Here is a 17,737-nt window from a genome sequence, read left to right as displayed (position 1 = left end):
TCCCCGCTCCCCAGGCGCGCGCCCGGCGGTGTGGGCGGGGCTTGAGGAGCGGGGGGTCTGGAGAGGCGGGACTAAAGGAGCATCCAATCACAGACTTTGGAGGGGGGCCTCGCCTCCATCCTGGCGCCCCGGAGACCACCCAGCCTCGCCCCCTCTTTGGTCTTTCTTCAGCCCCGTCAGCACCCCCCAGCAACCTAACCTTTCCTGGACCTGTGAACTCCACCCTGACAGTCAGCTCCGATCCTGGTTTCTTACCTCACCTTTGAGTTCAGCCACAAAACCCACATCCCCCAACCACAGCTCCACCGCAGGCTCCCCCTCTGCTTAGCCCAACCTTAGTCTCTCCCCCAACCCAAACCCTCTTCTCTTGCTTTCCCCGACGCTTCACGGTTTCTTCGTCCGCCTAGACATTTAATGTGTACCCAGACCTAGGGGCCACAGGCCTTTGTAGGGGGGGCCACGTTCTGCTGTCCGAACTTCAGAGGAGAAAAACCTTTAGACTTCAGGAAAATCTTTAGATTTATTTTAGGCATTTAAGTCTCCAACATGCTTCTTAACTAGTAAAATAACAGTAGCTGTAGACCTAGGGGCATAGGATATAGAATAGCACAGGATATAGAATAGAGTAACTTTGGCACTGTTACCACTTAAGGGGCATTTGAGGCAATAGAAAGTGGTTAGATTCACTTCCTAATAAGACACCTCCTTCCCTTGTCATCATCCCTGCTTCTTCACTACTTTGTTTCCTTCCTCTTATTCTGTCTTCTTGTAGAACGCCTAAGCTTGCCTCTGACAGAGCTTACTTGAAGTAGGGAATGCGGTGAAAAGCAGATGGGATCTGGTAAGAGCAGATCTAGCCTGGAGTCCCAGCTCTGCCACTGACCAGCCTGGTGGCTTTGGACAAGTCCCTATTCTGAACCTCTGCTTCCTGAAATGTAAAATGGATAATAAGGTAATAATTCCTAACCTCTATTCTCATAGGGTTGTTGTAATCATAGGATTAAGTAAAATGAAGATTTGAAAGTATTGTGTAAGTAGTTCTTGTGCTTCCTGGCCCCAGGAAGGCAGCAGAGCTAATGTTTTTAAAGCAACAAGGCCTGGTATTTGCATAAAGGACTCTTGCAAAATGTTCTTCCCATAAATCTCCAGTGAGATGATATCATTGTCTGCATCTTGTGTTTAATGTGAGAGAATGGCTGTATTGAAAGAACTTCGTACTTCACAAGTGTGTAGTAAATAGTTTCATTCATTCATTTATTGTGGCTGGGATATTTAAGTAGAAATTATTCTTTAATTTCATTTAAGGAGACATTTTAATTCCTAAGTAGCCAGAAAATGGAATATTCTCATCTAACTAGAAGGTTTTTAGACAGTTTCATATCAGAATGCAAGCTGAAGGAATGCCTGGGTGGCTCAGTTGGTCAAGCATCTGACTCCTGATTTCAGCTCAGGTCATGATCTCACCGTTCATGAGTTCAAGCCCTGCATTGGACTCTGAGCTGACAGCACAGAACCTGCTTGAGATTCTCTCTTTGCCCCTCCCCTCCTTCTCTCTCTCTCAAAAAAAAAAAAAAAAGTGCAAACTGGAATAAATTGCACTACTAGGTATTTACCCAAGGGTTACAAAAATATTAATTCAAAGAAATATATGCATCCCAATGTTTTTAGGAGCATTATCAACAATGGCCAAATTATGGAAAGAGCCCAAATGACCATTGACTAATGAATGGATAAAGAAGATATATACACACACACACTGGAATATTACTCAGCCATCAAAAAATAATGAAATCTTGCCATTTGCAATGACATTGATGGAGCTAGAGAGTATTAGGGTAAGTGAAATAAGTCAGAGAAAGACAAATACCATATGATTTCATTCTCATGTAGAATTTAAGAAACAAAACAAATAAACATGGGGAGGAGAGAGACAAAGCATAAAACAGACTCTTAACTATGTAGAGAAGAAACTGATGGTTACTGGAGGAGAGGTGGGTGAAGGGATAGGTGAAATAGGTGATGGGTATTAAGGAGGGCACTTGTGATGAGCACCAGATGTTGTATGTAAGTGTTGAAGCACTAAATTCTACACCTGAAACTAACATGTGCACTAATTAGAATTTAAATAAAAACTTGAGGAAAAAAAGAATGCAAGCTGGAATATACACTGGCTTTTATACTTAACAGTAATTCCTAATGAGCTGAGACTGAGAGATGCAAATATAGCTTTATTATGTCACTCTAAAGTTGACATAGATGATATTTTCTTTTAAAAAATGTTTATTAAAAAATGTTTTTTAATAAAATGCTTATTGGGGTACCTGGGTGGCTCAGTTGGTTAAGCACCTGACTTTGCTTCAGGTCATGACCTTGCATTTGTGAGTTTGAGCCCCCTACATGGGGCTCCACACTGACAATGCAAAGTCTGCTTGTGATTCTCCTTCTCTGTCCCTCTTTCTCTCCGCTCCTCCCTGACTTATGCTCTCTCTCTCTCGCTCTCTCTCAAAATAAATAAATAAACTTTAAAAATATTTATTTTGAGTGAAAGTGAGAGAGAGAGCAGGGAGGGGCATAGAGAGAGAGAATCCCAAGCAGGCTCTATGCTGATAGCTCCTCAATGCAGGGCTCAATCCCATGGATGTGAGCTCATGACCTGAGCTGAAATCAAGAGTCGGAAGCTTAACCCACTGAGCCACCCAGGTGCCACAACATAGATGATGTTTTCAACATGAAAAAAGCAAGGAGATAAAACATTAGGAGAAAGTCTCCAGTGAAATTTCTTGGCCTCATCATTAAGTTAGTATGTGAAGCTGGGAAGCTTGTTCTGATTCCTTGAGCTGCAAATAAAATAGGATCATAATGCTATTCTTATAACCCCCCTGTGTCTCCGATGTGGTGTGACTCAGGGTTATAATCAAATAAGGGAAAAATTACTAAATAAGGAATTAGTTTCTTTTTCCTCTGTTCTCACCTAAATTTGTGTATCTAGAAGACTTTTTCATTGATCATTTTCGGCTTCATTTTTTATTTCTACTTTCCCAATCAACTCACAGAGCTGTGCTATTCTTTTGCCATTTCAACCCTATAAACTTTTCCTTGAAATAGCTTCCTAATCTGTTTTATATTTACGGGCTTCTACAATGACCTTGTTAGGGCTTTACATTACAACTGCGTTGGTAAGATAATTTTAAAAATTCATTTAAAAACTTATTAAGATGGAAAATTTTATTAAGATATAATTCACATACCATGAAATTCACACTTTTTGAGAGGGAGTAAAGATTTTATTTTTAAGTAATCCCTCACCCAACATGGGGCTCAAACTTACAACCCCGAGATCAAAAAGTCTGCTCTACCAGCTGAGGCAGGCAGGAGTCCCTGAACTGCACACGTTTAGAGTGTGTATTTCACTGGTTTTTAGTATATTCACAAGGTTGTGCAACATCACCATTATCTAATTCCAAAACATTTTCATTGCCCCAAAAAGAAACTCCATACTCATTAGTAGTCATTCCCACTTTTCCTCCGCCCCTCCCCCATATCCCTTGGCAACCACTCATCTACTTTCTGTCTCTGTGGATTTGCCTATTCTGGATGTTTCACATAAATGGAATCATACAATATGGGGCCTTTTGTGTCTGTTCCTTTCCCTTAGCAGAATGTTTTCAAGGTTTATTCATGTTATAGTATGTGTCAGTACTTCATTCCTTTTTTTATTTTTTAAAAATTTTTTGAGTAAATTCTACCCCTAATATGGGTTCTAACTCATGACATTTGGGGTCTAACTCATAACCATGATCAAGGGTCACATGCTCTACAAACTGAGCCAGCCAGATGCCCCAATACTTTATTTCTTTTTATGGCCAAATAATATGACAGTGTATGGATGTAATACATTTTATTTCCATTTACCAGTTGATGGATATTTGTGTTGTTTCCACTTTCAGGCTATTTTAAAAAATGTTGCTGTGAACATTTGTGTATAATTTTTGTATGAACATACGTTTTCAATTCTCTTAGGTATATACCTAGGAGTGAAATTGCTGGGTCATATGGTAACTCTATGTTTAACTTTTTTGAGGAGCTGCCAAATTGTTTCCCAAAGTGCCTGCATCATTTTATATTCCTACCAGCAATGTAGGTGGGTTCCAATTTATCCACATCCTAGACTATACTTGTTACTATTTTTCTTTTTCACTATAGCCATTGTAGGGGTATGAAGTAATATCTCATTGTGGTTTTGATTTACCTTTCCCTGATGGCTAAAGATGTTGACCACCTTCTTATACATGCTTATTATTGACCATTTGGAGAAGGTTTTAGCAAGACATGGGCTCAATGACACTTTCCACAGATATTTACTTTCATGTTTTGAACAAAGTTGCAATAATGTCAACTATTCCGAAAGTTTTCCAAACACACTATGCTACTGAGGGCATGGGGAAATAGAAACTCTCATACATTGGTGGCAATGTAAATTGAACTACCTCTTTCAAGGGTGATTTGGCAATATCTATTAACATTAAAAATATACCTACCCTTGATCCAGTTCTGCTTCCGGGAATTTACCTAATAAATACAATCCATGCAGGCCAATATCTAGTCATTGCAGCATTGTTTACAGAGGCAAAATATTGGAAATAATCTAAATTCACATCAATAGAACAGTGTTAAAAAATTATAGTATATGTATATATTGGAATATTATTCAGCCCTTTAAAAGAATGAGAATTATTGAAAACTGCTGATATGGAACAATCTCCAAGATATATATCTTAAAATTTCTCTTTATTTTTATTTATTTTTGAGAGAGAGAGAGAGAGAGAGAGAGAGAGAGACAGAGTGTAGGTGGAGAGGGGCACAGAGAGAGAGGGAGACACAGAATTGGAAGCAGGCTCCAGGCTCCGAGCTGTCCGCACAGAGCCCGATGCAGGGCTCTAACTCACAAACCTCAAGATCATGACCTGAGCCGAAGTCAAACGCTTAACTGACTGAGCCACCCAGGTGTGCCTCCAAGATGTATATCTTAATGTATGTTGCAGTACAAGTTATAGGTTACCATAAATAGTATGCTAGTAGTACATGTGTAGAAGAAAGGCATATATATTTATATAGTTTTATGTGCCCATATCACTGGAAGGATTTTGAAAGCATTAAACATTATCTGTTTAATACACCGTTCTAAGAGCTTTTTGTAATTAGCACATTTAAAACAATTTTATTAAGGTAGGTGGTGGTATTCCCATTTTACAGATGAGGAAACTGAGGCACAGAGAGATTAAGTAACTTGCTCTAAGGCACCAGAATCTGGTAACAACAGTTCTTCTATTTCTAGGGTGAGGGACTAAAAGACTAAGGGGCAAAGGAAGGAGATTTAGTGTTTACTGTAAATCTTTTTCAGCTGTGTGTGTGTGTGTGTGTGTGTGTGTGTGTGTGTGTGTGTGTATTGCTGTTTATGCATTACCGTAAAAAAATTTATTTTAAAAGTTTATTTGCACCATTAGGAAAATGGGCAAAACCTATAATGAGCACACTATTTACAAGCTAGTCAATCTTACTAATGTTCAAAGATATGCAACTTAAAATAATTTATTAGTTTCAAAAAGATTAGAAAGATTGACAATGCCCACAGTTGGGGAGTATGAGGAAATGGGCATGCACATATACTATTACTAGGAGGATAAAATTATAGAACCTTCTGGGAGAACTGTCTGGTAACAGGTTGTACTAGTTTGCTAGGGCTGCTTTAACAAAGTCCCACAAACTGGGTGGCTTAAACAACAGGAATTTATTGTCTCATGATTCTGGAGGCTAGAAGTTCTACATCAGGGTATTAATAGGGTTAGTTCCTTCTGAGAGCTATTAGGAAGAATTGGTTCCAGGCCTCTCCTGAAAGCTTCTGGTGGTTTGTTGGCAATCTTTGGTGTTTCTCAGTTTGTAGATGCTTTGCTTTTCCCTTCATCTTCACTTGGTGTTCTCCCTGCATGTGTGTCTATCTCCAAATTTCACCTTTTTATGGGACACAAGTCATATTGGAGTAGGGCTGTCTCGAAGGACCTCATTTTAATTTGACTACCTCTGTAAAGACCCAGTCTCCAAGTAAGGTCACATTCTGAGATACTGGGTGTTAGTATCTCAACATACGAATTTGGAGGGGGGTGGGGACACAGTTCAGCCCATAACGTGGGCATCAAAAATTTAAATATGCATACCCTTTGACCTAGCATTACCACTTATGGGAATCTGTCTTGAATAAATAGTCTGAGGAAAAATAGTCTGAAAGTATTCATATATATATTTAGAACAATATTCATTATAGTACATTACAGAACATTACTGGAATCAGCCTAAGTATCAATAAGAGATGATTGGCTAAATAATGGTGTACCTGCTTCCATTGTTAAAGATGGATCTATATGTATTGACAGGAAAAGATATGCAGAATGGAGTGTGTGGCTGGCTCAGTTGATACAGTATGGGACTCTTAAGTTCTAGTTCCATGTTGGGTGTAGAGATTACTTTTTTTTTTTTTTAATGTTTATTTACTTATTTTGAGAGGGTGGGAGGGGCAGCGAGAGGGAGGAAGAGAGAGAATCCCAAGCAGGCTTCATGCTCAGTGTGGAACCCAATGCAGGACTCAGTCCTATGACCATGAGATCATGACCTGAGCCAAAGTCAAGAGTCAGACACTTAACTGACTGAGCCACCCAGGCGTCCCTGTAGAGATTACTTAAATAAAAACTTTAAGTGTCTGACTTTGGCTCAGGTCATGAACTCATGGGTGGTGGGTTCGAGCCCTGTGTTGGGCTCTATGCTGACAGCTCAGAGCCTGGAGCCTGCTTTGGATTCTGTGTCTCCCTTTCTCTCTGTTCCTCCCCCACTTGCACTCTGTCTCTCATTTAAAAAAAATCTTTAAAAAATGATATACAGGATATATTAAGTATAAAAAGCAGGTTTACTGACAGTTTGCATATTATTATTTGTGTTAAATTTAAAATAATAACAAAATTTTAAATAATGTATTCCAAAAAATTAATAATGGCATGAGGAGTCTTTCATTAAACCCCACACATATAGTTTCAAATTAGTAAAAACAAACATATTTTTACTTTCAAAAAAAGAAGGTATTAAATTCAGTCCCCTTTATCCTGCTTTTAAACTAAATGCAGAACAGAATCATAATATATTTATTGCTGGAAACTTGGTTTAATCTGGTAGTTTCTGGGGGGGAAACTACTACTTCCCATGGAGATATATAATAGCCTAGTATAAACACACACACTTTTTGTTTTCTGAACACTTTGAAAGTAAGTTGCAGACAACATGATCCTTCACTTTTACATAGTTCAACATACATCTCCTAAGAATAAGGGGATTCTCCTACACTGTGATTACACTTATGAAACAATGATTATGCTTATGAAAATTAACAATAATTTCATAATGTCTAATATTAAACACACATTTGAATTTCTTAAGTTGTTCCCCCAGTATCTTTCCTTTTTTTAACCAGGATCCAATTGAATTTTATGTATTTTATTTGGTTATTATGTCTCATTAGTCCCTTTTAATCTAGAGCCAGTTTTCTGGTAGAAGATTCCACATTTTCCATTTAAATGATTAGTATATATGCTGTTTATTTAATCCCCTTCATGACATAGACTTAGTTTAAAAAACTTTGTTAGGGGGCGCCTGGGTGGCTCGGTTCCTTAAGCGTCCACTTCTGCTCAGGTCATGATCTCATGGCTCATGGGTTCGAGCCCCACGTTGGGGCTGACAGCTGACAGCTCAGAGCTTGGAGCCTGCTTTGGATTCTGTCTTCGTATCTCTGCCCCTCCCCTGCTCGCACTGTGTGTGTCTCTCTCTCTTGAATGTAAGTAAACATTAAAAACATTTGTTTTTAATTTGTTATGAACTGTTTTTTTATTGTGGTAAAATATACATAATCTAAAAGTTAGCATTAAAATTAAAAAAAAATGTTTATTTATATTTGAGAGAAAGAGAGAGGAAGAGCACGCAAGGGGGAGGGTAGAGAGAGAGAGGGAGACAGAGAATCTGAAGCAGGCTCCAGGCTCTGAGCTGTCAGCACAGAGCCTAATGCAGAGCTCAAACTCATTAACCGACTGAGCCACCCAGGCACTCCTAAAAGTTAGCATTTTAACCATTTTTAATTGTACAGTTCAGTGGCATTAAGTACATTCACATAATCATAGCCATCACCCCCATCCACCTCCAGAACTTTTGTTTTGCCAAACTGAAACTCTGTGCTTATTTAACAATAATTCCCACTTTCCCCTCCCTCTAGCCCCTGGTAGTCATTATTCTGCTTTCTCCCTCTCTGAATTTCTACTTTCTCCCTGTCTGAATTTGACCTCTTTAGGTACCTCATATAGATGGAACTACACGGTGTATGTCCTTTTGTGACTGGCTTATTTCCCATACTAGAATGTCTTTAAGGTTCATCCATGTTGTAGATGATGTGTCAAAATTTCCTTCCTTCTTAGGCTGCATAATATTCCATTGCGTGTATGTACCACATTTTATTTATCCAGTCTTTGCACCATGTAGTTGGGCTGCTTTCACCTTTTGACTTATTGACTATGAACATTTGAAGACATGCTTAAGGGTAGAGATAATTGTACAGTAACTCTCATCCAATTAAACAATTATCAAGATTTTTGTGCCATTTTACCCCTTTGCAAAGTATTCGTTTCTTAAAAAATTTAAAAAAGACATTTTCTTACAAAATCTCAATGCCATTTTCATGCTTATAAAAGAACAACTCTTTGGTTAGTTAGTATCTTGTAATACTTCGTCCATAAAGTAATTTCCCTGATTGTCTCAAAATGTCTTTTATAGTTGGCTTGTTTGAATCATTAAACAAGATCCACACACATTCCATTTGATTGCAGTGTCTCCAAGGCTTTTTAAATTCAAGCAATCTGCCTTCACTTCTATTTTTTTTAGATGCCATTACCTTATTGCACAACGGGCTGAATTATATTTGCATGCATTTACAGAGGAAAAAACCCCACACATTTTAAAAGAACCAAACACTGTATTTTGAGGCTCTGGAACCGGTTTTATTTAGAAATACTGCAAGTGGTTATAAAAACAGTATATCTAAATTCATAAAAACCTCATACTGTTACGCATAGTCCATCCATCCTTGTCATATGACCGCATTATAATTTAGCAAACCAGTGTTGATCCCGGTAGATGAAGCCTTTACGGCAGGGGGCAGGGTTACCTCCTTCTAGAAGCCAAGAGCCTAAGAAGCCCCTTCCAATAGTAAGCAGAGAATAGTTTTCAAGTGGAAAACAAAGACAACTATATCCAAGTTTCCTCTGAATACAGAGATATGGTAAGTTTCTGGAGAACGTGGTGTTGAGGAAACATACTAGTGAATTATATAATACAGGCTAGAGAGTCTGGTTAAAATAGCAATGAGACTTGGTTTTAAAAGGGGGCAAGACTATTGGAGGGGATCGATGGAGTGATGGTGGGCAACTAAGGGAATAGGGTGAAGGGTCGGATAAAAAGCCTTTAAAGGGTGGAAACCTGCTCAGTCATTGCCGCCGGAGGAAAGAAACGGACACCAGGGAAAGCCCTCAGGGCCACTGGAGTTGAGCGAGGCACCGGAGCAAATCTCTAGGAGTAACACTGGGTGTTTAAAAGGTAGTGCTGGAGCGGATTTTTCGAGGGAATGGAACAATGCGGAAAAAGGAATTGAGCACAAAGCAGGTGAACAAACCACTCCCTCCTGCCTCCCTGCGCCCAGGTCAAGCTATGCGATACCCAGGACGCGCCTCTACCGGAGAACGCTAATGCAGATGGCGTGAAGTCTGAACGCGTCACCACCCATGCCTCCGCCGCGGGAAGTAGTCCCCATTGCACCGGCTCCGGAGGGAGCTCAATGAGGGAGCTTCCCAGTCCCTCCGAACGTGAGTTCCGGGCGGGGCGGGAACGCAGCCAATCCCTGGAAAGGGGGGCGTGGCTAGCTTGGCCTCGCAGATTCCTCCGCCCGCGCTTGCTTGTGCTGAGGCTGAGGGACCCGCCATTTTGGATGCTGGTGTTTGAGTGCTAAGTCTGTCTCAGCCGTTTTTGCACCTGGATTCAGCCAGGTGAGTGTGGCAGTCTCAGCGTCAAGGGTCTTTGTTTTCCTTCTCCCACTGCGCTCCGTATTTGGAAGTCCCAAATCTGGGGTTCAGACGACCCCCAGGTGGCAGTTGAGAAAGGGAAGGATCCTGGGTTTGGGGGTCAGGCCCGAGGTCAGGCCCGAGAGTCCGCGGTGCGGGAGGCCTAATGGAGGCCGGGGTTGGGGGCGTGGCAGGGCCTCGAGCAGCTCGGGAGACCGCTGGTCTTGGTTACTTGAAGCGGCGAAACTTTCCCGTTGTCATTCCTGCCTCGAGGCGGAAACGCCACGGCCTCGGCTCTGTCTCCCGATAGTGACAGGGCTCGTTCTGCGGTTTCGGTGACACCCCTGTGCCGTTTCCACTGGTTCAGAGAGACTTCGGGAAGGTCGGTGTCTCCGGTGTGCGCGACAGTCTGATCGCCTCCACCTGGCGGGGCGGCCCCCTGAGGTGGTGCCTGTTGGGGGGGGGTGGGGGCCCTGGACTTGGGCCCCCTTTGGCCAGAGAAAATGGCCTTTTTCTGTTTTGAGCAAGCAGCGGTCTTCGCCCCTTTTCGCAGACCCCTACGTGTGTTATGAGAGACCTTGTGAGAAGCCTGAGGCCCTGTCCTTGTCTCTCTCCTCTTTGTGTTCTCAGCGCTCCTCCTCCGGGGTGCCGGAGTTGAGGATTTGAAAACTCCAGCAGCGTAAACTTCTGCAAGGATAGGGATCCATGGAGGGTCCGTTTACAATTAGACAGTAGGAAAGACAACCACTTTCATTTTCTGTTGCAGTAAAATAAAAAACAAAAGCCGGTCATAAGTAACTTTTTGGGGACTTGTAGTTTTCTCTATTATGCATATATATTTTTAAGTTTTCATTAAAATTTCAGGCAGACAAATGTAGACAGTATAATGAATTCCCTCCTCTTCCAACTTCAGCGATCAATTCAGAGCCAATTTTGTTTTGTTTGTGTCCCTCCTTGTGTATGTTAACAAAATAGTGGTTGAGATATGTGTGTGCGCGTAAACATGTAGAAGTTTATTGACTACCTACACTCCAGTTGTCCATGGGAAATTTTCTTTTTTTAAAATGTTTATTTTGAGAGCACGCCAGTGGGGTAGGGGAAGAGAGAGAGGGAGAGAATCCCAAGTAGGCTCTGTGCTGTCTGTGCACAGCCCAAGAAGGGCTCCATCTCAGGAACCTTGAGATCATGACCTGAGCGGAAATCTGTAGGCGGAGGCTTAACTGAGACACCCAGGTGCCCTGGGAAATTTTTTTACAGCTTCCTCAGAATTACATCTTCTGGGATAGGAAGACTTGGTAGTATCCTTTTGTTAGAAGAGAAAGGAGTGTTTTGAAAATTTAGTGTTAGTATTGCATTTCGAAGTCACCTAGTTTGCTTTTTTTTTAACTTCATTTTGAGAGAGAGAGGGAGAGAGTGAGAGCAAGGGAGGGGCAGAGAGAGAATCCCAAGCAGACTCTGTGCTGTCAGTGCAGAGCCCGACTTGGGACTCCGTCTCTGGAACTCTTGAGATCATGACCTGAGCTGAGATCAAGAGTTGGACACTTAACAGACTGAGCCACCTGGGCAGTCCTAAAGTCACCTAGTTTCTTAAATGCTCTCATTTTTAAACTAGTGTTACTGTTTTGTCCAAATTACTTGTTTTTATTCTCTTCCTGTGCCTCTGGGCTTCTAAGTGATCAGGACCCTCCAGAATCCCCAACTCTAGTCTGCTTAAGTTCTCATTCCTTTTTTTTTTTTTTTTTTTAATTTTTATTAAGTTTATTTATTTATTTTGAGAGAGAGAGAGAGCACAAGCAGGGGAGGGACAGAGAGAGGGAGAGACAGAATCCCAAGCAGGCTCTGCACCGTCAGCACAGAGCCTGATGCGGGGCTCAAACTCACCAACTGAGATCATGACCTGGGCCGAGATCAAGAGTCAGACGCTTAACCAACTGCGCCACCCAGGCACCCCAAGTTCTCATTCCTTTAAAGTTAGAATCAAGTCCCAGCTGTATGCAGTCGATGCTGATTTAAAAAATAAAGCTAGAAATTATAGTCTAATGAAATTTCAAATACAGGAAAAGTAGTATGCACATGAATACTAATTTCAGCATTATATGACAAATGTCAGAAAGGGAAATAATTTAGAAATTATTACTCATTGGAATATTAGGCAGCCATTAAAATAAAGTTACAAACACTGTAACAGATTCTGTGTCACTTGATAAAAAGATTCAGTAGTGTCAGAGTGCATGATTACAGGTTTGTAACAGTATGAGGAAAAACTTGGTAAAATGTACACCCACTGAATTTTTTGTGATTTTTTTTTAAATACTAATTTCATTGAGAAACAAGATAAAAAACACTTTAATAATGCCTACATATTTCAGTATTTATAGCTTCTTCCAGAAAATCTTGATGGTCTCTGAATTCTGTAGCCTATACATTTCTTGTGAGTTACACATGATGCTACAGGTCTTGTGGCCCTTTATTTTATTAATTTTTTAATCTTGATTAATTTGGTCAGTGAAGTTTTTGTTTGTTTTGGTCAGTGAGATTAGGTAACAGTTTACTGTGTGAAAATATAGTAAAGTTGGCATTCTCTAAATGAAAGGTTTTAAGGATTGGACTATATTAACTTGGAAATGCCTTCTAGCTTGTTTGTACTTTAATGTGACATCTTCATAGCTGGAATACAGCGGTCATACCTAAATCTGTTCATATCATTTATTTTATAAGGAAGAAATATTCAAGATAAGTAAAATAATACAGTTCAAATATAAAAACTTTTTTTTATATTGCATAATACCATTCTAGCCCACTATTCACTCTACTTCCTCCCTTACCCACTGCACTTTTGGAGCTACATACTCTAAAGCTGGTCCTTTAGAAATTCAGGATCTTTTTTGCTCTTTTTAGCTACTTCAATAGAGCTTTCAGGATTACTACCTTTGGGCAGCTTCATGATTTGGGGCAGCAGGTGTGAACTGCAGCAGTCTCACCTTTATCCTCCAAACAACATGAGGAATGACTCAATCCATGGTTTTACACCTTCCCCTTTTCAGAATGAAGAGATTATCCTTTATTTACTTTGACTCATTTTCATTTTTTTAAGTTCTTGTTACATATTTCTGCTTATTTTTATTTATTTTTTAAGTTACATCCAAGTTAGCATATAGTGCAACAATGATTTCAGGAGGAGATTCCTTAATGCCCCTTACCCATTTAGCCCATCCCCCCTCCCACATCCCCTCCAGTAACCCTCTGTTTGTTCTCCATGTTTAAGAGTCTCTTATGTTTTGTCCCCCTCCCTGTTATATTATTTTTGCTTTCCTTCCCTTATGTTCATCTGTTCTGTGTCTTAAAGTCCTCATATGATATTTGTCTTTCTCTAATTTCACCTGGCATAATACCCTCTAGTTCCATCCAGTTCCATCTAGTTGCAAATGGCAAGATTTTGTTCTTTTTTGAGTGCCGAGTAATACTCCATTGTGTATATATATATATATATATATACCACATCTTCTTTATCCATTCATCTATTGATGGACATTTGGGTGCTTTCCATACTTTGGCTATTGTTGATAGCGCTGCTATAAAAGTTGGGGTGCATGTGCCCCTTCAAAACAGCACACCTATGCTTGGATAAATACCTAGTAGTGCAATTGCTGGGTCGTAGGGTAGTTCTATTTTTAATTTTTTGAGGAACCTCCACACTGTTTTCCAGAGTGGCTGCACCAGTTTGCATTTCCACCCACAGGGCAAAAGAGATCTTCTTCCTCTACATCCTTGCCAACATCTGTTGTTGCCTGAGTTGTTTATGTTAGCCATTCTGACAGGTGTGAGGTGGTATCTCATTGTGGTTTTGATTTGTAAGAGATTTTCCTTTAAAAGGCTTCCGGAACTGAATGATAAAAGAGGGACTAGATGGATTTGTTGTTCCAGAGTTAAGAATTGGGATAAAGTGAGGATTTGGGAAGAACCAATGTGTGACATAGTGGTGTTACACTAATAAAAATATTAGTAGATCAGTACATGCCTTCCCTGGAGATATTGTGGGTTCCGTTCTAGACCACCACAGTGAAGTGAGACAAATCAGTTTTTTTGTTTTCATAGTACATATAATAGTTAATGTTTATATTGTAGTCTTTTAAGTGTACAGTAGCATTATGTCTAAAAAAATATATTTTAATTAAAAATTTTATTGCTGGGGCACCTGGGTGGCTCAGTTGGTTAAGCATCAATTCTTGATTTCAGCTCAGGTCATGATCTCATGGTTGTGAGATTGAGCCCTGCATGCAGCTCCGCACTGGTCATGGAGCCTGCATGGGATTCTCTCTTTTCTCCCTCTGTTCCTCCCCCACACGTGCAAGTGCATGCCCTCTCTCGCAAAAAAAAAAAAAAAAAAAGTTAAAAAAATGCTAACTTTCAGCAAGCTGTAACTTCTGGAGGATCCTCCCTACATGTTGATGGCTGCTGACTGATGTAGGTGAAGCTGAAGCTGCGGCAATTTCTTAAAATTTAGAAAAAAAAAATTTTTTTTTAACGTTTTATTTATTTTTGAGACAGAGAGAGACACAGCATGAACGGGGGAGGGGCAGAGAGAGAGGGAGACACAGAATCGGAAGCAGGCTCCAGGCTCTGAGCCATCAGCCCAGAGCCCAACGCAGGGCTCGAACTTGCGGACCGCGAGATCGTGACCTGAGCTGAAGTCGGACGCTTAACTGACTGAGCCACCCAGGTGCCCCAATTTCTTAAAATTTTAAGACAGTAATGGAGTTGGGTGTGTTTTTTTTTTTGTTTTTTTGTTTTTGCATCAGTTGACTTCCTTTTATGAACAATTTCTCAGCATATGATACTGTTTGATAATATTTTACCCACCATAGACCGTTTTTTTCAAAATTTGGGTCAGTCCTCTCAAACCCTGTTGCTGCTTTATCAACTAAGTTTATGTAATATCCTAAATTCTTTGTTGTCATGTCAACAATCACAGCGTCTTCACCAGGAGTAGAATTCATCTCAAGAAACCACTAAAGAACGTGGTTTGTTTATGAGGATCACGTCTCGGGGTACCTGGCTGACTCAGTCAGAAGAGCATGTGACTCTTGGTCTTTTGATCTTGAGTTTGAGCCCCACATTGAGTGTAGAAATTGCTTAAGTAAATAAATAAATTAACTTAAAAAAAAAAGAAACAACTTCTCATCAGTTTTTATCATGAAATTGCAGCAATTCAGCCACATCTTCAGGCTCCCCTTTTAATTTTACTAGTTTTGCTCTTTATACACTTGCAGTTACTTCCTCCACTAAAGTCTCAAACCCGTCAAAGTTTAGAATCAGTGTTTTCCAAATTACTGTTAATATGGATATTTTACCCTCTTGACATGAATCACAAATCAAATGTTCTTAGTGGCATCTAGGATGGTGAATACTTCCTAGAAGGTTTTTGATTAACTTTGCCCAAGTCCATGAGGGGAGTCACTCTCTATGGCAGCTCTAGCCATGTAAGATGTATTTCTTAAATAATAAGATTTGAGGGTCACCTGGGTGGCTCAGTCATTTGAGCGACCGACTTTGGCTCAGGTTGTGACCTCACTGTTTGTGAGTTCATGCCCCTCATTGGGCTCTGTGCTGACAGCTCAGAGCCTGGAGCCCACTTCAGATTCTGTGTCTCCCTCTCTCTGCCCCTCTTCAACTAGCACTCTGTGTCTCTCTCTCTCAAAAATAAACGTTAAAAAAAATTTTTTTTTAAATACTAAAGAAAATAGTAATAAGACTTGAAAGTTGAAATTACTCCTTGATCCAGGGGCTGCAGAATGGATGTTGTATTAGCAGGCATTGGAAACATTAATCTCATACATCTCTATCAGAGTTCTTGGGTGACCAGGTGTGTTGTTAATGAACAGTCATGTTTGAAAGGAATCTTTTTGTTCTGAGTAGTAGGTCTCAGTGGTGAGCTTAAAATATTTAATAAGCCATGTTATAAACAGATGTGCTATCATCCAGGCTTTGTTGTTCCATTTATAGAGCACAGGTAGAGTAGATTTAGCATAATTCTTTGTGTTTTTTTCCAAGTTTTATTTAATTTTGAGAGAGAGAGAAAGAGAGAGAGAATCCCAAGCAGGCTCTGCGCTGTCAGCACAGAGCCCAATGTGGGGTTTAAACTCAAAAACCACAAGATCATGACCTGAGGCAAAGTCAAGCGGGTAACTGCCTGGGCCACCCAGGCTCCCCTAGATTTGGCATAATTTTTTTTTTAATGTTTTATTTAATCTTAGAGAGAGAGAGAGAGAGAGAGAAAGAGAAATAAAGACAACCAGCATGAGCGAGGGAGGGACACAGAACCCAAAGCAGACTCCAGGCTCTGAGCTGTCAACACAGCCCAATGTGGGGCTCGAACTCACAAACCATGAGATCATGACCTGAGCTGAAGTCAGATACTCAACTGACTGACCCACCCAGGCCCCCAGATTTAGTGTAATTCTTAAGGGCCCTAGGATTTTTAGAATGGTAAATGAGCATTGGTTTCAACTTAAAGTCACTGGCTATATTAGCCCCTAACAAGAGTCAGCCTTTCCTTTGAAGCTTTGAATCCAGGCATTGACTTCTCTTCAGCTATAGAGGTCCTAGATGGCATCTCTTTCCAGTGTAAGGCCATTTCATCTATGTTGAAAATCTGTTGTTTTAGTCACCTTCATTGATTATCTTAACTACATCTTCTGGATAACTTTTTGCAGCTTCTACATCAGCACTTGTATGTTAGGGAAATGGCTTCTTTCTTTAAACCTCATGAATCAACCTCTTCGAGGTTCAGGCTTTTTTTCTGCAGCTTCCTCTCCTCTCCCAATTTGTAGAATTGAGGAGAGTTAGGATCTTCCTCTGGATTAGGCTTTGGTTTAGGGAATGTTGTGGCTGGTTTGATCTTTTATCCATCCAGACCACTAAAACGTTCTCCATGTCAGCAGTAAGGCTGTTTTACTTTCTTATTTGTGTCTTCAGTGGGGTAACACTTTTCATTTCCTTTAAGAACTTTTCCCTTGCATTTACCACTTGACTAACTGGTGCAAGAAACCCAGCTTTCGGCCTGTCTCAGCTTTTGACGTGTTTTCCTTATTGAGTTTAATCATTTGTAGTTTTTGATTTACAGTGAGAGGCATATGATTCTTCTTTTCCTTGAACACTTAGAGGCCATTGTAGGGTTATTGATTGGCCTGATTTTAGTATTGTTTCTTGGGGAATAGGGATGCTTAAGCAAAGGGAGAAAGATGGGGGAATGGCTGGTTGGTGGAACAGTCAGAACACACACACTTACAAAGTTCAGTGTCTTACATTGGAGTGGTGGTGGAGTGATTGGTGGCACCCCAGTTACAGTTGAAATACTAACATCAAACGTCACTGATCACTCGTCACCATAACAAACGTAATAATAATGAAAAAGTTTGAAATATTGTGAGAATTAACAAAATGTGACACAGACTTGAAGTAAGCAAATGCTTTTGAAATAATGGTGCTGATAGACTTGCTTAATGCAGGGTTACAAACCCTCAAGTTGTAAAAAATGCAGTATGTGAGAAGTGCAATAAAAAGAGGTATGCCTGTATATAAACAAGGTAGAATACTGA

The 17,737-nt window shown here is 40.3% G+C and overlaps 1 protein-coding gene across 4 annotated transcripts in view; it reads left to right on the top strand.

Moving 5' to 3' along the window:
* Positions 1–110: 110 nt before the first annotated feature.
* IST1 (IST1 factor associated with ESCRT-III) overlaps positions 111–17,737 on the top strand; it is a 47,129-nt gene continuing 29,502 nt past the window's right edge. Inside the window, exon 1 of one of the 4 annotated variants that reach the window (XM_042969756.1) lies at positions 111–952. In XM_042969756.1, coding sequence (XP_042825690.1) covers positions 941–952 — 12 coding nt within the window. In that variant the 5' untranslated portion in view covers positions 111–940. Of the gene's footprint in view, positions 953–9,872; positions 9,945–10,049; positions 10,125–17,737 lie in introns of those variants that run through there. The other 3 variants (XM_042969755.1, XM_007074928.3, XM_007074927.3) reach the window with 3 other exon arrangements.

Source organism: Panthera tigris, chromosome E2 (assembly GCF_018350195.1).
Source record: "Panthera tigris isolate Pti1 chromosome E2, P.tigris_Pti1_mat1.1, whole genome shotgun sequence".
In the NCBI taxonomy this organism is placed as follows: Eukaryota; Metazoa; Chordata; class Mammalia; order Carnivora; family Felidae; genus Panthera; species Panthera tigris.
Note: the sequence above shows the minus strand (reverse complement) of the source record. Positions and strands in the feature narration are given on the sequence as shown.